The sequence below is a fragment of the Dysidea avara genome, chromosome 5 (assembly GCF_963678975.1).
Source record: "Dysidea avara chromosome 5, odDysAvar1.4, whole genome shotgun sequence".
NCBI lineage: Eukaryota > Metazoa > Porifera > Demospongiae > Dictyoceratida > Dysideidae > Dysidea > Dysidea avara.
Genome location: NC_089276.1, coordinates 17,833,091 through 17,856,329, shown reverse-complemented (window position 1 = coordinate 17,856,329; position 23,239 = coordinate 17,833,091). Strand labels below are relative to the sequence as shown.

General features: G+C 38.7%; 1 protein-coding gene and 2 non-coding genes across 3 annotated transcripts in view; 1 reads left to right on the top strand and 2 right to left on the bottom strand.

Moving 5' to 3' along the window:
- Window positions 1-436: 436 nt before the first annotated feature.
- Window positions 437-23,239, bottom strand: part of LOC136255865 (exosome RNA helicase MTR4-like) — a 28,530-nt gene continuing 5,727 nt past the window's right edge. The window contains exons 8-23 of the mRNA XM_066048758.1: window positions 23,066-23,123; window positions 22,885-23,009; window positions 22,725-22,823; window positions 22,432-22,525; window positions 21,516-21,647; window positions 21,359-21,438; window positions 13,969-14,079; window positions 13,593-13,694; window positions 13,387-13,512; window positions 11,402-11,552; window positions 10,759-10,931; window positions 10,132-10,200; window positions 9,939-10,047; window positions 855-1,002; window positions 669-700; window positions 437-499 (exon numbers count right to left, since the gene is read on the bottom strand). Of these exons, the coding sequence (XP_065904830.1) occupies window positions 10,009-10,047; window positions 10,132-10,200; window positions 10,759-10,931; window positions 11,402-11,552; window positions 13,387-13,512; window positions 13,593-13,694; window positions 13,969-14,079; window positions 21,359-21,438; window positions 21,516-21,647; window positions 22,432-22,525; window positions 22,725-22,823; window positions 22,885-23,009; window positions 23,066-23,123 (1,359 nt within the window). The 3' untranslated portion in view covers window positions 437-499; window positions 669-700; window positions 855-1,002; window positions 9,939-10,008. The remainder of the gene's footprint in view (window positions 500-668; window positions 701-854; window positions 1,003-9,938; window positions 10,048-10,131; window positions 10,201-10,758; window positions 10,932-11,401; window positions 11,553-13,386; window positions 13,513-13,592; window positions 13,695-13,968; window positions 14,080-21,358; window positions 21,439-21,515; window positions 21,648-22,431; window positions 22,526-22,724; window positions 22,824-22,884; window positions 23,010-23,065; window positions 23,124-23,239) is intronic.
- On the bottom strand, window positions 11,674-11,755 carry Trnas-gcu (transfer RNA serine (anticodon GCU)). Its single transcript has one exon. It is a non-coding gene; the product is annotated as a tRNA-Ser (tRNA).
- Trnas-gcu (transfer RNA serine (anticodon GCU)) lies at window positions 13,046-13,127 on the top strand. Its single transcript has one exon. It is a non-coding gene; the product is annotated as a tRNA-Ser (tRNA).

The window sequence follows — 23,239 nt, the reverse complement described above, 5'->3', positions numbered from 1 at the left end:
CCTATCACTTTCCAACAAGTCCTGTTTGCTTCATTATTAAATTTTCTATCAGGCGTATATGACTCACACGAGTAAAACCACAATCAAAATTAAACATGGAGATGTGACTTGCTGTTGTTCATCGCTTCACAACAAGCAAGCCACTGTAGTTACAGTGTTCATTTAACCTTCTCCAAGTGGCCCAATGAAAAGACTTTCAATCAATGTGTAGATTTAGGCTATAAGAATTAAGTTATCACCCCACCTAATGTTGGCATGTGTACCCATATAACATGTGTATGCATTCCTCCAAATATGAACTAAAGGGCAACACATGGCAAAACTGATCACTTGCTACAACAGTTGGATCACAATACTATGGTGGTCCCAAAATTTAACATAAATGAGACATAGTTACTGTAGTACTGTTACAGTCATTACACACGCACACACATACCTTAGCTGGTGGACCAGTTGGTTTTACTAGTGGTATATAGTCAAACCCTGGAGGAATGGCTACCTGTGGAATGATGAGATGCAGTAAGAATGATGTATGTAATATACAGTAACTTTGTACATGCACAAAAGCAGGTAATGGCACAAGTGCTGCCAAAAAAGGATTACAAACTTCCATGTACTAAACTTTGCATTTCCAAGTCTACAAATCAAGTCTGGTAGACTTCACTTACTGATTAAAGCTAACACAACACTGCAGTGGAATCTGTTAAAGAAAACACTCAATGACACCACCCCCTTTGAAAGGGAATACATGTGCATAAAATGACATGGACAACTTGATAATCAAGGCTATCAGTTGGCCCAAAGGTATCCAGGTATTATTCTAGTTATAATACTCACATAGAATGAACACAAACCTGATGGGTCAATGCTTCATTGTCAATAGTCACTACAGTGGCTGGTCTGGCAAACAATGGAGCAACTTTCTATGCAACCTGTTCAGTTTCTGTAGTGTCTACTGGATCTGTTGTTGTCTATTTACTATCACTAGCAGCAGGGGTGGGTCTGTAGCGAGCAAATACACTGTAGTTATGGCTTATATAAAAAAAAAACACCTACAGGTAACCTAATAGCATACATGGGTCAAGCTTAAGCACTTGTGTTTATAAGCACTTCAAGCAAAAGTCTGTGGTTTAATGAGCTTCTCATTTAACAACCATAAGGTGATATCAAATGCTAATAATGGTTCTATCAGGTATACCTGTAGAACAATTATTCTGTGTAGCAGGGAAAGTCTTTAGGCTTGAGAGGTGCAGATTGAAAGACAAAACTTTTTACCAACTGATGTTTGTTCATTATAACAATAAAAATAATACTTAAAACAATAGGTGCATGACTGCATGCACCATTATGTAATAGTTAGACTTCAGACCACAGGGGTCTAAGTAATTTAGTAACCGATCCCTGTGTCGTGGCACCTGAGCGAAGTGAAGGCGCTACTAAATTACTTAGACCCCTGTGGTCTGAAGTCTAAGTTATTTAGACCCTTTATGTAGTTGTTGTACCTTAACATTGTTGACAGCTGCTTGTGACAGAGAAATGTAGCATTCATTAGTAGAAACAAGCCATTACGGGTTTAAAATTAATTTTCAGGTGGCGATGCGTTGCCAACGCTACCAGTCCGGGTGCTCATAATAAACATGAAAAGGGTCTAAGTAAACATGAAAGGGCTAAGTAAACATGAAAAGGGTCTAAGTAACTTAGACACCTCCAAAATTCACCACAAAAAGGGTCTAAATATGTATGCTCCACTTTGTACTTGATGCATTTACAAAATTGCAGCATCTGTGCTTGTGATTAAGCACTTATACAGGTGCTTGAAAAGTACTTCAAGCCCTTGACCCATGTCTGCCTAATAGATCTAACATGTTGGCTATGCAAGTATGGCTCTGATGTATTAAGGAAACACTACCTACATGTTTCATAAAAAGCTAGACCATGAGAATATTTTACAGATTCAGTAAAATAGATTTTGCAAGGTTGTCAGTTCCAAGGTCATCTTACGTGTCAATGAGTTATCAAGTTGGTACAAATTTACAATTGTGATATATCATTATTGTGCAGGCCTCTGAAGAGTATGATACACAGATCACAACAAACTTCAATTACTTAATCAATTAATAGTTGTTGCTACACCAGCCAATTGACCAATGCCCTTAGAGTCAATCACATGTTGGGGTAGAGTTTGATAGCAGCTATTCCTGCTACTAAAATTTTAGGTATGGGCGCTTATAATCTCTAATCGATAAGCGCCACCTCGGAGAATGGGTCTGAGAGGACGAGATTAGGTTGTGCCTATAATGGATTAAAATGCTCTTACAATGGAAATGGACCTCCTGCCCACAAATAACTTGAGAGGAGGACGAAACAGACAATTTATTTAGAGTGCCTATTTAAGTTTCGTTGCATATTCTTAATAACGCTCACCTATCTGTGCTCTCTTGTGGTACGACATTCTCGCTTATTAGCTGTGTGGGCCTCTTTACTGTAGGCTCTTCATCAGACGTGTCGTTCATTACAACTACTTCTGGTTTCGGTCTTGTAGCGCCTTCAAAACTTTTCTTCGCTCGTTTGCTGTTTCCTGGTGAATCACTTGGAGTTGATTCTGGCACTTTTTTCCATTTTAGCAGTGGTGCGCCTTTTTTCTTTGCCGCTTTCTAGGGCTTTTGTTTCTCAAATACAGAAAATAACTCACTGTCGTTGAAGTCTGCCATTACCCACGTGTAAACAATACCACAATCGAAAGACACTCGTGCCCAGTGAGCCCGGCTGAGCACGAGCCAGAAGCCAAATATTGGCTGACCAATCAGAATCGAAGAGTTGCATAATCGGTAATGGCTAGGAAGGGCGATTACTAAGATTAGTAAGGTTAGCAATGAAAAAATCAACCTCTATAGTTTCTCCTGCAACTATATAGCTAGATCAATCCTACCCAAGTCTACATCAAAATACGGCTGGCGATTCCCCTTGTTATTTCGCTGTTTAGCACGCTTCAATGTTTCCATGAACGTAGTGTCTATGTATACCGGTGGATGTAAGAGCCACCTATCAGCTATTGACACCGATGTGGTATGCCCCAAGCATTCGACGCTTTAGGGCACGCGTCTATAGCGCCCCGAGGATTCGACTTTAGGCAGAGATGCCAACCTCTGAACAATTTTAGGAGTGAGACCTCAAACACTACCAGCAATGTGGACCAGATTCAAGTGCAGCTCCAAGATTTTTGGTAGTGAAGACCAAAAAAAAAAAAAAAAAGGCCGTCTCATGTTCCAAGTACAAAAATAAGCACAGGTTTGCCCAAATTTAAGCACAGGGCTAATTACGAAGCAGATCAGGCATGAGAAATGCGTGAGAACTAAGCTGAAAGAGTGAGAAACAGAGGGTTAGGCGTGAGAGCGTGAGATTACTAGCCAAAGAGTGAGACTCACGCCTAATGCGTTGGCATTTCTGCTTTAGGGGACGCGTCTAGTAGCTAGTTGCCCCGAGCATTCGACTTTAGGGGATGCAAAAAGTAGTGTTAACGTTAGGTTAGGGTTGGTTTCAGCTTCGGTTCCCAAGTTCCTTCTTTAATGATGTGTACAGTAGTATGTTGTAGTTTTCAGTATGTAGCTAATATTATGGAACACAGGTTGGGTTTTGATAGCTGGATGGCTGTCTCACCCATGGTTTTCCGTCTCACGCATTGCAATTCCTGGAAACTGATTACGCTCGCATCAGTGGCGGATCTAGGAATTTATTTATTTATTTGTAATGTACAGGACTCAGAATTGAGTATATGGTACATGTAAACATGCAAGTGATTAGTTAAATAAGTAATTTTCTAAAAGTGCTTTGAATTTGTCCAAGTCTGGTGATGTAACAATATGTTCTGGGAGAGTGTTCCAAAGTCGGGATAAAGGGGGTTTCCAGTTTAGAAGATGGAGATATAGCTACACTGACATGAGATACGCAAAAGTTTTCCTCATAACATAACAATTTTGCGAATTTGGTGAATGCTCTATTAGAGTCAGTGAATACAGTCATTATGGATTTTGGTACTATACAGAGCATTTCAAGACTACTTTTAAGCAGAAACACTTAGTACAGTGCTATATACATCATAGGGACTAATAAACTTCCTTTAATAATGAATCACATTATAGAAGTCAAATGTGTCAGACGTGTCGCCAGTAGCGGTGTGAATATAGTTTACAATTGTAGGGATTTCATTAGCTAGATAAACAGCCATCTTACCACTCAATACGTCAAAGCAAAAAAAGTGATTGTAAGTGTATAACTACTACTGCTATGAGCACAATTATTTTGAGTTACTCTAATAAAGCAGTCACCCATCTTTAGATTTATTTTTGTTACAGCGCACAGCAATCCTTCAAAGAATAATTGTAGGCTTTGACGTTTAGAGTATTATTAGCAGTACCATATGGGGTAATGAATTCATTACAACTATGAATCTTGTTTAAGATAATAGTGGCGACATAGTCCAGACTAAATGACACCTGTAACCATATGAATATAATTTGCAATTGTATGGATTTCATTAGTTAGATAAGCTACTGGTTGATCAATAAAACTGTCTGCACACATCAATTAGCTCTCAGTACAACTATTTATGATTTATGACAAAGCAATTTTAAAACTCTCTAATAGAGCAGTCTTTCGTTTTTAAGTATTAAATAGTTGGTAATGCTGGTTTGGTAAGAAAAAAAAGGTCACAGCCTATTGATATAGTACATAAAATACCTTAAATAACTTGCTACTGTGACTGCTCTATTAGAGTATCTCGATCGAGGTGCACGCCGCAATAATCAAAACATTTAATTGTTATGCAATCATTTTTCAAAGGAGGTTTCCGTGGAAACCTTGAAACCCCCCTAAATCTGCCACTGCTCATGTAAGTTAATTTCACTTCAAACCTCTTGGCAAAGCACTAAACAGTGCTCTAATGGCTAAAAATGGGGAGGTATAACTGAAAATAGCCACACAGAGTAGGAAATTTTACAGGAATTTTTCTATAAGACGAAATCTCACGCATAAGTAAGCAAATCTCACTCATTTTAACCTCAGGTCTCACTCCAAGTGCACTTTCTAGGTTGAAGTCTCTATGGTAGGCCCCATGAGTTAAGTTTGGAGGGTCTGGGGTTGGGGATCCGCTTTAAACCAAACTTTTTTTTTCCGTTTTAGCTACCCTTTTTTTTGGTTCACCGGTGGCAAGAGCAATGGCCTTCCATGAATGGTGCATTACATGGCGGTCATCATACTATCAAAAACGGATGCATAGTCTTGGGGATACGGATGTTGCGAGCATCTGAATCATAATGGCAACAATACCATCATCCCAGGACTGGGCAGAGTTTGCCTCTCTACCCACTGTTTAAGTGTTTATTATTGATTTATATTATCTTTTTATTAACACAATAATACTGAAATAAATTAATTACAAAAAAACATCTAAATCATAGCGTAGCGAGAGCATCAGCTTTCGTTGGTACCTAAACACTGTAAAGCTCCACTTAATAAGGTCCAAAAAGGTGACTGGGAGTTAGTTAACCAACCTTGGACTTCGTTACGTGAGTTTCAGTGGGTTGATTTTTCATTGCAGACCTGTCAAGCGCCGTTTCAGCAAAAAATTTAAGTATAGCCAATCACCTAGTTTAAGTAAGTGTATTTTGCAAGGTATTTTGTAGAGCGAGCCGAAATCCGCCGGTCAAAATTTACGACAGGGCTATATCCAAAACGGAAGGCATTTGGTCTCCGAGTACCGCACCCCACCGTTTAAAACTAGACCATTGGTAGGCTCCATCCCCTAAGTACATGACAATTTAACCCAAAGGGGGTCGAGTTTTTCATTGCCAACCCTAAAATTAGTCTGGCCCCTTCGCAAAGGGGCGGGCGGCGCCAGACTATACTGAGATGTCCCCGTATGATCTCTTCATTTAGACAGTGTTTAGAGGATAGAGTTGTGAAACAAACGTCCTGTGATTAACTCGTTTGCTCTTTCGTATACTTCCAATACATTCGTGAGTCTGATTGTGCAACTCCGATTGCCCAGCGGCCGGACGAATAGACACTGCGAAACCGAAAACATGTTCGAATTCTGGGCTGTTTTAGTGATCTACACCTTCTCACTAAGGTATCACAAATAAGTAGCTGCATATCAGTCTATAGTGTGTCGTGTGTGTAACTAGCTGATGACTTGAGTAGCCGAGTAGCCGCTATTACATAGCTGTAGCTATAGGGTCCGCAATGAAAAAAATCGATAAGGCCAATGAAACTTGATTACCAGTTTCTCGCTCAGATTTTTGAAAATTTGATGCGGGTGGGCGGTTATTATTCATTATTCATTATTTTCCAAAAGGCACAACACACTAGGGATGCCACGACATAGAAATTTTTATGTCACATGTCATAGAGGTTTATGTCACGACATGTCATATGTCACAACATAATTAACGTTTCACAACTGAAACTGTTACTTATGAAACTGTATAGCTATTTTGATTTAAACATGCAAAAATATCAACTTAAACATCAGTAATACTAATTATGACATCAACAACCAACATTGCTCATACTTATTTGTCAATTTTTCTTATATTTATTGTATCAAATTTGATCAAAATGAATGGAAAAGTGTGCATTATTAGGAGATATTTATGTCATGACATAAAGAAGCCTATGTCATATCATATCATGAAGCTTTATGTCACGACATGTCGTATGTCACGACTATCGTGGCATCCCTACAACACACATCCCAAACATGAAGATTTCTGCCAAAAAAGTGAGTCTACATTGATTACTCCTGCATTAAATAGCTAAAATACGTTACTAATCCATATAACAAGTGATTTTTCCATTAGAGTATAGCTCATTGCTCCATTAGAGTAAAAGTGACTGTTCTATTAGAGTATTTCAATCTGAAATACCAATAATGAAATTCCATGCGGGTGTATCAAAAGCATGCGGGCGATGACGCGAAACTGCTAATCAAATTTCATTGGCCCAATCACGAAATTACTCTCCTCAGCTATTTCAACCTGTAGGAATATCAAAGTATTTTTCTACGCACCAATGAACCTTGTTTATATTTCTCCATACGACGGGAATCACGATTGTTTTGTGCTGGAAATCGTGAAAAATTGCCCGCTCTCCGGATGAAGCATGGATTCCTTCCCATACTTGGCATATATAGTCCAGGTCTATACCTGATTATAACCCACAGCAGAAATAAATCGATTTGCTACTGTGGATTTGGTACGGAGCTACTCTTTGCTGAAAATCTGCCGAAAATTACGTATTTTTGGATTCGGAGCAACCCAGCCAGCGTTGAAACCGGGTCGGGTCATCCGGGTCATCCAGGTCTGACCTGGTTTACAATTTATCCGGGTCTGACCCGGATTGGATCACGTGTGAAACGAAATTGTTCGTTTGACGATGTGGAACTTATAAACGCTATCGCCGTAGTTCTTTCGTGAGCCACGCCCACTTATCGCATTACCAACATATGCTCAGCCACGCCTATTTGTTAGTAAGTGCAGTATGTAGCACGAAACTGAGGGTATCTATGGTGAGGGGTATCTATGGTTTTCAACCCACTCCAAGAAGGATAATTTTGGAGAGGTATCATTCTTAAGGGAGCTTCAGCCCCTAGCCCCTTTTTCCGCTGCCTATGGATTAGAGGTTTTACCAGGAAAATAGTGAACCAGCAAAGACTATGCTTTTCATGTGGCGGGAGACCATTCACCTAAACAACACAAGTTCAGCCACTGCATTCATTATAAGCATGCTTGAAAATCAACTATGGGAGGTAATGCTGTAGCCTACATATCTTCATCATGATAAATGGACAAGTCCAGAACCTGATGGGTAAGCTTCCTTGTAGAATGGTGTTTTGCATTATCTGTATTGTGGGTGTGGTCTGTATTCAAAAACATACTGTTGTGACAAATGTCACCATTTCATGTTAGCTGTGTCTTAAAACTGTGTGGTCTTCACAACGTCGTGAGATGTACTATATTTCACAGACTGGACTTGAGGACTGAACTGAGTGAAAACATCATCTTAACAATAATCTAGCTCTTACAGTGCTGGAGATGCCATTACTGAGATACAACTGCTGATACTCCTCTTCCTTACAAGTCATAACGTTGTACATGCACTACTGAATTATTTACGAAACACGTGTACTTGTGCATACCAGCAGTGATAGAGGCTATTGTGGTACTATACAGACTTGTTCCTGTGTTGCTCTAATACTTTGCAATAATGTTTAGGCTGCAGTGATGGGCCAGAAAGTAGTCTTAATTCAACCACATAGTTTCATGTCACTTCTTGTTCAATATCAAATAGTACCAATCTGCAGGTATGTATTCATTATAAATTACAGCTAAACCATGTAGGAATAGCCATGCCACCCCACTACCGTACCACATTTTAAAATTCTAATAATTTACGGAGAGTTCATACAAATATTATAACTCTTGGTGCAACCTTCAAGTAAGAGCAATAATGGTGTCTCCAGCATTATAAGAGCTAGGTACGTAACTTCTGAATTATTGTTGAGAACTTGTTTCCATCTCAGTTTATGAGTCCAGTCCACAAAATACAATACGTCCTACTGTAATGCCATATGCAACAACTCGTCAGCATCTTTGTTGGTATTATCTTCACTATCGCTGCTTTCCCATGGTGATCCAAGTATCGCTTAGGAAAGTACAAACCAGGGTTTTTGATAAGTATTTTGACTCTGAGCCAAACTGGCCCAACCCAGACATCTACTGCTCCACTAGTAGTATGTCACTGGGCCAATCAGCTTGTGTTTGATGTGTATTAGTCACAAAGCTGAACTAGTGCTAAGAAAATTGGAGAAGAAGCCATGAGTTGTGTGGGTCGTTTTGTGTTCAAACTGGGCCAATGGAGCACCATATTGCTTTATCAAATACGGACTTTTAAAGTATTTATTGCTGTTCTCCCCCAATATTTCTGTACTGTAACAAGCATATTTTCCTGTCAATAACAAGTTTACGTGTAATAGAGAACTTTCTGGGGCCTGTGCCTTACCATTAGCTGTATAATCAACTGGTGGGATGAATATTGAAATTTACCTTCAAACATTTGCTAATAAAATGTTCGAACATTCAAAGCTTTGGTGTTAGCTTTCAAGTTACAAGGTTTCTTGCATTTATGCACATTCTTCCTAAGTTCTATCTTTCTAATAAGTTTGTAAGTATTTGGAAAGTGCATAGCAGCAGTACTGAATGACACAAATGATCGATTGCAAATGGGTATGTCCGCTACACTGCAATAATGCATAGGTAAACACAAACTAATGGCTAAAAGGACATTTTCCATGCATTATCTACCACCTTATAAGGTGTTACAACTATGGTAGCAAGCTAAACTGCGATGGTTTAAAAGTGGGTGTGGCACACATCGATTGCACAAGATGAATAAACAGCTGCAATTAAGATGACGACGTTTATTTGTATTCTATCGTAGACTATGAGTGCATTAAGAAGCTTCGAAGGATACTTTTATAATTCGAACTTTACTTAACCACTCATGAAACATTCAAAGCTTCATCTCAGCCCTAGCCAGTACTAGAACTTTTATCATGTGAACCACTTTAAACCACACAGAAGTATCTTCGTACAGTAACTGTTCCTGGTAGCTTACAAAGGCTGTTATGTCATTTTTCAGTTGTTATAAGCTAGTTACAGCACATAAAGTAGCCCCTGCTGAACTGTTTCACCTGGTTTCATCAATTAGTGGCCACACCCCATTCAGTAAACATGACGAAAACAGAAAGTTAAGCTTCAATGCAGTATGTAAACACTCCTTATGAAGGTTTACTCAAAGCCTGTTTGTTGACGTGGGTGTTGGACAGAAATACCAACATGCAGACACACCAACATGCAGACACACAGAAATTTTCTACTCACCAACATTTCTCCCTCGTCTCCATCAGGTGGTGGACAAGGGGGCAGACCGGGAGCTTTTTTGATACTGTCACTAGCACAACGTAGCAACATAAACCAGCCCTGTTATGCTCTAGAACAAGCAGAACACTACAGTAACATTATTTCAATACCAATACACCTGTATGCCAGTTACAGAAAAAGTAGAATTGTTTACCTTTGATTGGGACTTCCTCTGAAAGTTTACAACACATTCCCAGCCAAAATCTTCAGCACCATTTTCAACCTGCATAAACAAATCCAATAATGTGCCATCATATCATAAACTTTAACTTTGTACAATATACAAGTGGCCATGCAGTACACACTAGGGTGAGACAAATAGTTAGAATTTGAAGCTTTGTTCAGTTTCATAGCATTTGGATACTGCTAAACTTTACCCCACCAAAGCTTCATTACCATGGATACTAACATGTTAAACCAGTTGCACAAGTATTGTTACTTCTTGTGGAAGCTGCCATTTATGTATTTTTTAGTGTAGTTACAGTTTAAACAATAGAGCTACAACAAAGTGTAGGAGTTCACTGTCAATTGTGTTCATTAATAATACTATTGTTGACATAACATTTGTAATAAAGCTTCGGCAACATTTCAAAAGATGTATTTGTACATTCATTGTAGCCCTAGCACACTCAAATATACGCATATTTATTTGACTAAACAGTTAAGGTATCCTAAATCATATTTATTTTAATTTCTATACACTAGTCTAAATGATACCACACAAGTGAGACTTGTCTGAACTTCTTTACCAGTATAACCATGTGTATACTAAGTGTCCCACCTTCACCATTCTGCCTGGTTGTAGAAAGGGCACACAATACTTCGGCATCACAATGAATTGCTGCATTTCTTTTCCTAACTTATCCAGTTGTTGTCTCAGTTTGTAGTAGGTGGCTACCTCTTCCTCACGAGGAATATCCATCTCGTTATACCTCTTCTGTAGAACACCAATCTCTAACATGGAGACAGAAAATACGTACTTCATTATACAAACACACTAAGGCTTTAAAAGTAAACACACACATACAAAATCAAGCCTTTGGTTGTTGTTGTTACAGCATGTAGTCATGAATACTGTACTTGGTGACATGCTTGCTGGAACACCTGTGCACTACTCAGGTGTTATGAGTCAGTGCGGCAAATTCTTATGGGAGCAGGCCTACACCATGCCTCACGGGTGTTGTTATGGGCACCCAAATACCCTAACCCAGTATGTGAGACAAAGATGTGGCATTCACTTTCTTAGTTAACAGCATCAGGTATTAAAACAGTTGGGTAGAATGCTTCCCTGGGGATTTCACCAACACAGCAAATAACCCACATGAAAACTCCCAGAGCAGTGCACAAACACACATCACAAAATTACATCTACACATGCACACACACAGTACTCCACATGCTACTACAGTAGCTGTACTACTCACTTTCCTCTAGTACAGGGATGGAGGAGTTATTCTGGAACTGGTAGAAGGACCTCTCCAGCATGTACTCTGGGTTGATCTCTTCCACTCTCAGCAGGTTTAGTACCATGTTATAGGTAAGGTGGAAGGCACTATTTAGAGGATCTGCCGCACCCTAACATCAATACAAGAGCACATAACATAATGAATAGACCTACTAAGCAAGGGAAAAGCATTCAATGAAAGTCCATGAAAGTATGAAAAATGAATGATAAAAGAGAAAGAAAAAATAGCAACGACAAGGATGGGATTTGAACCCATGCGTGCAGAGCACAATGGATTAGCAGTCCATCGCCTTAACCACTCAGCCACCTTGTCATTCACACACTATCTTCTTTCTCACTTGTACCAAGAGTTAACTGACTCTTCCTTGTACTTTAAGCATAACATCCAAACCATTCAAGCAGCTGTACGAACTGCTTAGTGATAGTTACACAGAATAGTATCTCTTCGTACACTTTGTCTGACTTAATGGTTGATTCATCATTTGATCATTTGATTACAGTTGTAAAAATGGCTTTAAAGGACTAATGGTGGGGATTATGCTATGACAAGAGTACATACGAATATGTACATATGATTGTGTTAGCTGTTAAAACAGTTGTTGTTACCATTAGTAACTAGCAACATCTCAGCAAAGGCATGATCACCAAATGGCACCATCAGATGAATGATATCATGAGTTTATAATCTCTTTTAGGAATTTCAGAGCAGTATTCTGTGCCCATTAATTATCATGTGAGTCATATGACAAGTCTTCGGCATGGTGCATTGATGTGGAATCAATCGAGACATGCTGGAATGAACAGGTGTCAATTCTTCATTAGTACAGAAAGTCAGATTACTGGTAGAGAAACGTAGTTATCATATTATAAATGGCTGACAACAATTAAACTGGTGGTCCATGCAGTGTTTTGTAGGACTGTGTAGGCTCTGTAGGTTTAGCTGCTTTTTTTTATAAATTAGGTTTAACTTCTAGCTAGAGATCGGGGAGGATGGGAGTGCCGGAATAAAAATAAAAAAATCAATTAAGGAGACATGAGAAGATACTGACCAGTGAGTCCAAAGCAATTTACTCAAGAATTTGCTGCCTACCATGTACCCCACATATTACACTTAGCTAACCACCAGCAAATACACTAGACTCTCACCACGACTAAGGCAGAGCCGGTTGGTAAGCAATACATTAGCCCTGTTAAAAGTCCTGCAGCGCTGTTTCAGTGCTATCACATGTACAGCAATAATTCAGTGATGAGTAGCATAGTAGAACAGAGCTAGCTAGCTACAGTGTGCCATTCTTGCTATCACAGATTCACTGGATTTCTATGTGGTTGTGGCACTTAGCAATTTAGCCAGGATTTTGCCAAGGGAGCCCTTACAGTTTCAGTTAATAAACACACCATGACTAGAATAGTGTAACAGTTTCCTGTCTGGTTCATCTGCTACGAGGTCCTCTGCTTCGTTGCTGTCATCCACTTTTAATAGGTCACTGTTGTACTGTAATGTTTTACGCTAGAATGAATAGATACAAATGTGTCCACTCTGGCAATGCGTCATGTTAAGACTTGATTATATAAATCACGTGATGACACAGATATGAGAGAGTGTGACAAGGTGGCCGAGTGGTTAAGGTGATGGACTGCTAATCCACTGTGCTCTGCACATGTGGGTTCGAATCCCATCCTTCTTGAAGGCTTTTGTTTTAAATTTTTTTCTAACTTACAGTATCTCACCAATTTGATTTGCTTATAGGATTATAGTACTGGCATAAAAGGGAAAAAAAGTTGTATGGTGCTCAGAACGCCGGTAAAGTGTTAATCACAATCGTTCATATAGTATAGCAGTTCATCACAGCACCACACAGCAACTGTTTCTATCAGTTAATCAATTCAATTCTCTACACATATTCTCTTAGGAGGTGACAGGTGTATTGATATAGCCTCCCTCACCTTGAGGAGGTTCTTGCCAGCAGCACAGTCCAGTTTCTGGTCCACCATCATCATCACCATGCCTCGCTCGTCAATACCACGCCTACCTGCACGCCCACTCATCTGAATGTACTCTCCAGATGTGATCTAGAAAGTTCACAGTCATATGCCAGGAATATAATAATGCCTAATTGTAGTAGTAAAATCATCACAACAGTATAACTCACAGTGCGGAATTCCTTCCCATCAAACTTTTGTGTGTTTGTGAAGACAACAGTACGAGCTGGCATATTGAGACCGAGAGCAAATGTTTCTGTAGCAAACAATGCCTGTGGAAGAGAAAAGAAGAAAACATGTTAGAGAACATGACCACAGTAGTGACTGTTATGTAGGTGTGAATTCTATTGGAGTATACATTTTTGAAACAGGTGGTACAATGCTTGTGAATGAACTTATGCACATTGTATATGAGAATTAACTCTGGTAGTCAAGCAAGCCAATAACCTTACTCATAAAAATGGCTAAAACAGGCTCTTAACAGAAGTACCATGTAGCAAGCTCTGGACAAACAGCACAATACAACACAGAGGTTAGGAAGCTCACCTTAATAAGTCCCTCTGAGAACAATATCTCAATAGTCTCCTTCAGTATGGGTAGTAGTCCAGAATGATGGATACCAATACCTCTCTTTAGTAGTGGTAGTACATGCTCCACCTAGTGAGGTACATGTATACAATAACTGAACATGGTGAACTCCAGCTACAGTATGGTCAATATAATTAATGAACATAAGCAGGTGACAGTATTAATAACTTGTACACCTTCTCATGTCATAGTAGGGACTGTCCATGTTTTTTTGGAAAAATCCTAATAGAACACACGCCTACTGTAAAAACTACAGGTGTAGCATTCTACAACTCGCTGGTGGTTATTTGCAATGAGTATAGGTCCACTAGTAAGTATTAAGTGAAAAGAAGTCAGTAAGTGTATTTGTGACAAAACTGAAATTTGCTGTTTTTTCATTCATAATATTGTTTTACAGGTATAGCAAAATTACAAGGAGAATCCTGGGATAATAAGTAGCAAGGCTTGTTTTATGGATCATTGTATGTGTCTATGGCCTATTTTTGATTTCATTTTTGAATGAAGAAACAGCCCATCAAAACACCATTATAGTAGGGTCAAAAACTGTGGTTTCGTGACCAACCTCTGGCTAACAAAGTTTGATGGTTTAATATTGTACTTTAGGGTATTTTAAACAAAATGAGCTCCCACGCCGCTTTTTAAAGTCCGGGGAAAGTTCAGTAGAGCCAAAAGTCTAAAATGGCTACTAGCTGACATGCGCAAAAATAAAATAATGATAAAAATTCAAATAAAGGTTCCTTTTAGACTAATTTGGGGTCAAGGAATCCATTTCTGATGTTATTTTTGTGATTGGATGTTCCTATAACCTAGAAATTTAAGTTTGGTAGCTACCGGAACAAACAATTAGCTAGCTGTTTACAGTGATTAAGCCTTGTTCTTTCAGCTCCACAGTCAATAATAGTATCCCTCTTGACAGTACACGGCCCCCTTGACAGAGTTAGCTGACTAAAACTAGCTGACTGTCAATTCTTTGCAATGAGAAGCAATTAATGGCTGATGCCAAAAAATTGTCAACAACATTGGTTGAATTCAAGCTGCTCAGGTGAATAGAAAGTAACTCTCTCAAAAGCACGAGGAATATACTCCAGCACGTATGCACAGAGATGGGCAAGCTGTACAAGATCTAACATCATGCTTTAATATTGCTTTCCATTTGATCCGGCATTGCCTGCTCTAAGAACCTCACAATTAGCTATTCCAGCTACACCTGAGCTCATTTCAGACTTCAAGAAGGCCAAGCAAGATGGGGAGACCCAGCCGATAAAAATTTTCATGGATGAACACATCTATTCTAAAGAAAAATCCATCCATGATTGCATAAAACGTAATTCACATCTCACCTTTGCAGGGATTCCATCAAGAAAAGTCTCTGAAAACACACTAAAAATAAAACAAGGAGAAATGGATAGCAGGATACTAGCATCCGTGTTGATGTCAATGGTCTACTGTTTCTACCTGAGCTCATGAAACATCGTATATCTGAAGAATACCTAACACTGTCCAATTCCAATGGTACTTTCAGAAAGACTCAAAAGAGCAAACTTCTGCAGAAGTTAGCATTACTGCCTCTTGATGTCAACTCCTACACAGCATTAGTGGACAAGACGTAGTGCCTAGCATCACCTATGTGTCAAGAGTGATGGGCCTCCACACACTTGGGGTGACTACACCAACAAAATAGGGTCTGTGATCCTGGCACAGCATGTCAGTATTACCACCATCATCTGCATCAATGATCCCCATGACTATGCTGAGTCCACTGATCAAAGATAAGCGTGAATTGCGCATTCAGGGTCAAGGTCCCATACCCAATGTATATATGAAGCCAGCTGATCTATTTCCCATGGTCTGCAATTCAAGACAATTCTCTGCACTGCTGGCAACAAGAAATGCCTCCAGGCTCTAATCAAAACTCATCAGCTCTCAAAACTGTCTAAGTCTATCAGTCAGGAACTAGTCTACTCAGTGGGTGAGGACTGAGTGAGTCTGTCAACTGGTGACACCAAAGAAAGCCTGAGTTTTAGCCAGGGTGGGGCTGACACAATTATGCTATCTGTCTATGCAGCTCTAAGATCGATATCACCTGGTTATAGCAATCTCATAGTAAGCGATGCAGAAGACACAGATGTATACATTCAGGCTGCAGCCATTTCACATGACATTCCAGGTATTATAATACCTCTAAGAAGCAAATTTTTTTCTGCAGAGACATGTGTACTGAATATTTTGCCAAATCTCTTATACCTTTTTGTGTCTTGTCTGGCTGTGATGCCAACAGCTGTTTTTCTGGGCACAGCAAGATATCCCTCTATGAGAAATTGTCAAAAAGTACTGAGGCCGGTAGCCTCATCTCAAAGTGTAGAGAAGGCCTTCTGCTGAGTGATGATGTCTTGAATGACCTTAAGTCCTTTGTTATCCGCTACATCTATGGAGACACACAAAATTCCTCTCTGAATCTAGCCTGTGCAACCAAATGGAAAAGCCTAAAGAAAAAATCTTCAGTGCGTTTGCTTCCTGATGATGACAATCTTGAGCAGCATATCAAATGTGCCAACTTTTTAGCCTATGTTCAGTGCCACCCTGACCTGAGAAGACATCCCTCTCCTATAGGTCATGTTTGGGAATTGGTGAATGGCCAGTGCACCACACAAACCTGCCCTTCCAATTTCACTTCCAGTCCCATCAGTGTGACAGGATGGCTATGACTTTGCCAATTCAGAGCTGAATCTGAAGCTGCATCTGAATCTGAATCTGATTTTGATACTGAATCTGAATCATCAAATGTGACCGGATTTGCGAAAAGGTACCTTTTTCACACACAAAATTTGACCCATTTTTTGGACTTCAAAGCTTCATAACTTTTTGATCATTGCATATAATTGCTTGAAATTTTCAATGAATGCAGCCACAGTATCTGGCTACATTTTGATACTAAGAACAAGTTAATTGGTATAAGGAGTCAAGTGTTACATTATTTTGTTTGCTGGTATGTCAAATGTGTGAAAAAGGTACCTTTTCGCAAATCCGGTCACAAATGAGTTGGAGTCATTGGATGAACCTTGAATTAGACTTAACACACTGTTTATAATTACATATTATTGAGCAAAATTCTTAAAAGTTTACATTAACAGAACATCCAATCACAAAAATAACATCAGAAATGGATTGCTTGACCCCAAATTAGTTTTAAAAGAACCTTTATTTGAATTTTTATCATTATTTTTATTTTTGCGCATGTCAGTTAGTAGCTATTTTGGACTTTTGGTTCTACTGAACTTTCCCCGGACTTTAAAAAGCGGCGTGGGAGCCCATTTTGTTTAAAATACCCTAAAGTACAATATTAAACCATCAAACTTTGTTAGCCAGAGGTTGGTCACGAAACCACAATTTTTGACCCTACTATTACACATGCAAAGTCATAAATGATTGCAATCAAAGAGTTTAGCTTCCTGGTTTGCGCTCCTTGTTGTGAATGATAAATTTGTTCTTATTAAACTCAGTATAGGCCAGAGATAGCTTAATCTTTGATGAAGCCTTAATTGTTACAAAAGATGGTTTTATTTCTGATCACGTACATGGATGGGTTATCCAAGATCAAAATACTCAAATAGAGCAGTCACGTAAAAAACAACAACTAATACAGTCAAATGTATTTGATAACAAAGCTTGCATGAATTTGACAGCTATAAATGGTACTAGTAAACTGTAGGAGACTCTGTATCACATTGCAATTTGATCAGTTTTGTGTGTGTACTGAAACAGACAGTACACACACAAAACTGCATGCATGAGCATATAACTGAGCATATACATATTATAGATCAAAACTGAGCATATATATATTCATGCTAAAACTGTAAAGCCATGCTCTTAGCGAGTGTTTTCTACACGTTCACGACCTATTAATAAACTCTTATATTCCACTGATTGCTAACCACTATAAATTTTCTAAGTTTTCTTTGCCATAAATAGTTCTGTACACTACAGTACTCAGAATATAGCCACTGTTCTAATTACACTGCTGTGTAAGCCATTGTATTGTCTTTAAATTACTCAAAGTTCCAGTAAGTCATCTGCATGGCATAACTGACCATGCATGTCATGTATTAGCAGTTACAATCTAATTTTTTTCTATCTCAAAGAACTAAACTTTCACTTTGTATCATCAACTAGATAGGTGTTGTAGCACAAAATTACCACTGATGTTAACAAAAAGGAGAAAGAGACTTTGCATGTAAATTAGCCTACAGATGCCATTTCAGAGCATCTATTTTCAAAAACTTCCTGGGGGAGCATGCCCCACACCCCTTAGCTTGGCATGTTGTGTGTGTTGAGTATCGCATGAAAGCAGACTTGGGATAATCTCTAACCAATAAAGATCATATTAGATCAATAAGTAGTGTGCATGACCTCCATTGTAGTCCATCACACTCAAAATTGCTGGGTTCTGGCCTTGCCCTTGGAAGATTGCGTGTGGTGTCTTTGTATGGGGGTTCTTCCTGTGAGCACACACACACCAGAAACCATACACATGCATTCTCACAGCAATGATTATTCATTGTTGTGAATTTCGTTTCTTCACAAAGTGTTTCCTTGTCACACAAAGACTAAAGTGTAGGGTTAAAATTAAAACAAATGTTTAGTGCCACAATGTCTGACCACAAAAATGGCCTCATGTTGACCAGCCTTTACGGCATTATGTACTTCCTGTTCTAATACTGTTCTTGGCAGCTTTCTGACTTTGTTTTTGTGAATGATGTGTGGTACAGACTAGCTATAGAGGATGTGAATACAACACTGTGTGTGTGTGTGTGTGTGTGTGTGTGTGTGTGTGTGTGTGTGTGTGTGTGTGTGTGTGTGTGTGTGTGTGTGTGTGTGTGTGTGTGTGGGTGGGTGGTGTGTGTGGGTGGTGTGTGCGTGGTGTGTGTGTGTGGTGTGTGTGTGTGTGGTGTGTGTGGTGTGTGTGTGTGGTGTGTGTGTGTGGTGTGTGTGGGTGATGTGTGTGCGTGTGTGTGGGTGATGTGTGTGTGCGTGTGCGTGCGTGTGTGTGTGTGTGTGTGTGTGTGTGTGTGTGTGTGTGTGGTGTGTGGTGTACGTGCGTGCGTGTGGTGTGTGTGTGTGAAAGAAAAACATTACTTCCATGCTCCACCTGGTTAGACAGATGGCACTAAAATCCAATCAGATGTAAACAAGTATATATGTGATACACAAATAGTTAAGTGTGGCCTACCATGTGTACTGCACATGGTACACGTGGGAAGCACTTTAAGTGCTGCTTAAAAATATTGCATTTTTTGGCTTGAAATTTCACATGAGTCTCAATAGTTGGAATTAGTGTTGCACCGATATGCCACATTTACCGATACCGATCATTTGCCTATTCCTGTAACCGATATACCAATATTTACTGATATTCTTCAGAACAGAGGAGGAGGAGCAGAAAATCACCTAAAGTTTATGTGTATAAGCTGCATTTGTAATGATAATGTAATTCATTACAATGTTTTCTACAGTTTTGCCACTAACCCCTTTCATGGAAAAGGTAGCCAAGTAGTTATAAAACATCTAAGCCAGCTTATCAAACAGTGTTTTTAGTGGGACTCCAGACACTTTGTGAAGAGTGATCAACTAATTGCGTGGGCAGACGATAAATATACACAGCCTATTATAGCCTTGCAACCACACTTGTGCAAACAAACAAGCCAAAACAGTTACAGCAAACCACTTACTGCTACATTCACCACCTTCTTTACTTTCACCTGCCGTCATTAACGATTGATTGTGGGTTTCGGTTTATCGGTAAAATTATTTCCACTTTGTAGCTGATACCGATACTTGTAAAATTAGCTAATATCGGCTGTTACTAATAATTCAACTGATTATTGGTGCAACACTAGTTGGAATACAAAAACTAGCAAACAGTAGGGCTTAACAGGGCTCATCAGATACATGTATCAAGATTATGCTTCATAAAAGCATTAAGAAAATGTGCTTTGTTTCGTAAAAGTTCTCTAAATTTCGAGACAAAAATGATATAACTCTATTTGACGAGTTAACTTCAAGGTATGTATATTAAATAATGATGTCACATTCTGTTATATCGTTCACACGTTATTTCATCCCCAAAATTTCTGCGTAATTAATTTCTAAAGGTGTTTAATCACTTCCAGGCTGTTTTATTTATTGCACAAGGTAAGTGAATTTGAAGTGTTTCTGTGAACGTAACTACTGTATAGAGTAACTGACCTATTATCGGATGGGCTCCAAAATTGGATGTGAATCTTGAAGTGGTAGGGTAACTCGTTTACTTTATAAATATCCCTAGTTTATTTAATCAAATCCTTTTAATCACGAATTACAAATCAAATAAAATGAGACATCACTGGAGTAATAATCGCACCATACATTTAAGTATACGGAAACATGATTAAGTATGTGTAGTTTTAGATATGTTTACGGGAAATGTATACCGTATACTTTAACAAACACCCGTATACTTCCGTATACTTAAATTCATCGTGCGATCATTACTCCAGTGATGTATCATTTTATTTGATTTGTAATTCGTGATTAAAAGGATTTGATTAAATAAACTGGGGATATTTAGAAAGTAAATAAGTTACTCTACAACTTACAAATATAAAACTGTTGATTGGATGTAAGTTTTATTTGTGGACAGTAGGTGTCCATGAATTGACTGTTTTTTTTCTTCTCAATTATACGTATTAATTGAATAATTTTTTGGAAGGTTGCTGTGACGAGATGAGGAATCCGGGAACTCATACAACCTTGACCTAGGTGAGTATGTATAAAGTATTGAAATATTGTAATGCATCTCTGTATAATCGCGTGTCAGGGGTGAACCCGTCTGATATTAGGTGAATTTCTCTAGCTACTTTTCTGCTATGTTTGACTGAGTACATCAGGCAGGAAGGCAGTAGAAAATTCTCTTTTAAAACGTTAGCTAATCCATAAGTGGATTTAAAAGAATAAAAGTAAGTACACAAATTAGACATATTAAATTTTTAAATCAAGGAATAGGGATCACTGAAAAAACCCATGAAACAAGAAGGGAATGCTGGATTAAATCGACAAGGACAACACATGGTTACATCCAATAATCTCCCAAATCCTATTTTGACTGTTTACTTTAATACCGTGTTAATGTGTTAATCAAAATAGGGATCTGTTGTTGATTTAATCCAAACAATCTCTTCTTGTTTCATGTTTTTTTTTCTCCTGCCATTCCCTTAGTTATAATAGTAAAAGCTGATTTGGTGGCCACCTGATCATCTCATCGACACCCTTCACTATACACACAAGATATTATACGTATTGACTACATTACCTGTGGTAGTTTCTTGTCATCCTCAGACAGACAGTCGATGGCATTAGTGAAAACCTGTTCAACCAGTTTCTTCTCATCAGCTGAAATACGTTCATAAGATGTAAATTCATGAACAATAATAAATGACACACACACACAGACTACATAGTCCACTTACCAGAGTTAAAGTCCAATTTAGACATTTGTAGAGCATATGCCTCACAGTCTCTCCTACTGAAGCTGAACACAATCACTGGCTGAAGGTTACGCTCCATTATCATCTTAACTACCTTGAAACAACTTGATGGACCTGCACGAAGAAGTAACTAAAAGTGACTGTCTCAACAAAAAAACCTGTCTAGTTTGCACAACTTAAGGATGTTCTTTTTTAAATTCTGATTATCTCTAGTGTCCACTGTCCAAGGAATGCAAGTTTTAGCCTATTATGTTGAGTAGGTTTGGAATTACAGTGCTAGGCAGTAGGAAGAGCAAGCCAATCAATTTGTACAGAAACTACACTGAAAATGTAGGCACTTTCATTTGCAGCTATCACTTCCGTCTACAGCATTGAGATTTGGCTTAAAATGTTCAGCACGGATTGGTACATCACCAAGGTATAGTTTTAGCATTATAGTCACTTGAGCAAATGCATATGAAAGCAGTTTTTATTGAAGAAATGATGATAACTTTGTTTATGTCTACTGCATTGAATGTAAACAAACACATGTGACATGCATACCATCGGGGTTACAGTCAGAAATGAAACACAGATTTTCAAATTCTTCGCAAGCAAGCAAATAAGATGGTGTCTAGTTTGAGTATTGCATCTCTGAGTAATGACATGCATAATTTTATTACGAAATTTTAACTTCTTCTTTCTCAAAACGCATGCTAGGTGGGTTGTTGTTGAGATGATAGCAAATGTAACGGTAAGTGTCCTGGTTATCCAGAAAAGGGCAACTTCTTCTAGTGTATGCATGGATTGTCCTTGTTTCAAGTGTCCACATTAACAGGATTCTAATTGTATGTACCAGAGCTTGCATGAAGCTGAAATACGTAGAGATACAGAGTACTAGAAAGGATTGGTCAGTTACCTTTACTGCCTCCTTTTCTTCCTTTGGTCTCTGGCTGTCCTCCATCATTCAACTTGTCCATCGCCTTCTGAAAGTTAGCCTCTCTAAAGTTACCCTGATAAGTGAACAACACACAACACATACAAACAAGAGAATATGTACTCAAAGGAGTCGCAAAATAACATACTCCTGGAATGACAGACATAATTCAAAAGAAAGGACGCTTGACCAAATTTTAATGTGAATAAATTACATAATTGTGGTGGTCAAATTCAACTGGGTTAAATACAGTGTAGCTGACAGACACACAGTACCTTCTCATCCACTACCAGATATAAACCATCAGCTCCAGCAGGGAACAGGTAGTGTTGTAATGGTACAGGACGATAATCAGTGTAGACTATGTGACATGGCTGTAGTGGGGTAGAGAGTACACATGAATTGTGAACAAAATTATTGGCATCAATGGATGACCTGTTTATGCAGGTGACATATCCACTTAGCAAACTCTATGGCATTAGGTATGGTGGCTGACAGGAACACATAGTGGACATTATCCGGCAACAAGATGATTGTCTCTTCCCACACTACACCTCGCTCTGTATAAAATACAAACCCATAATCGATAGTTTACGGGTGGTAGTGGTGTGTATACCATTATCCCTCATGTAGTGGATCTCATCAAATACCACCCAACCAACTTCTCTCATCACCTGTATGATATGATGTAGTGTATCCAGTAATACACTCTAAAATGTCATTGTAATGCCATCTACTGTATATGTACAAATTTTCAAGGGAAATAATTTTCATGGATCTCGTGGTTGCT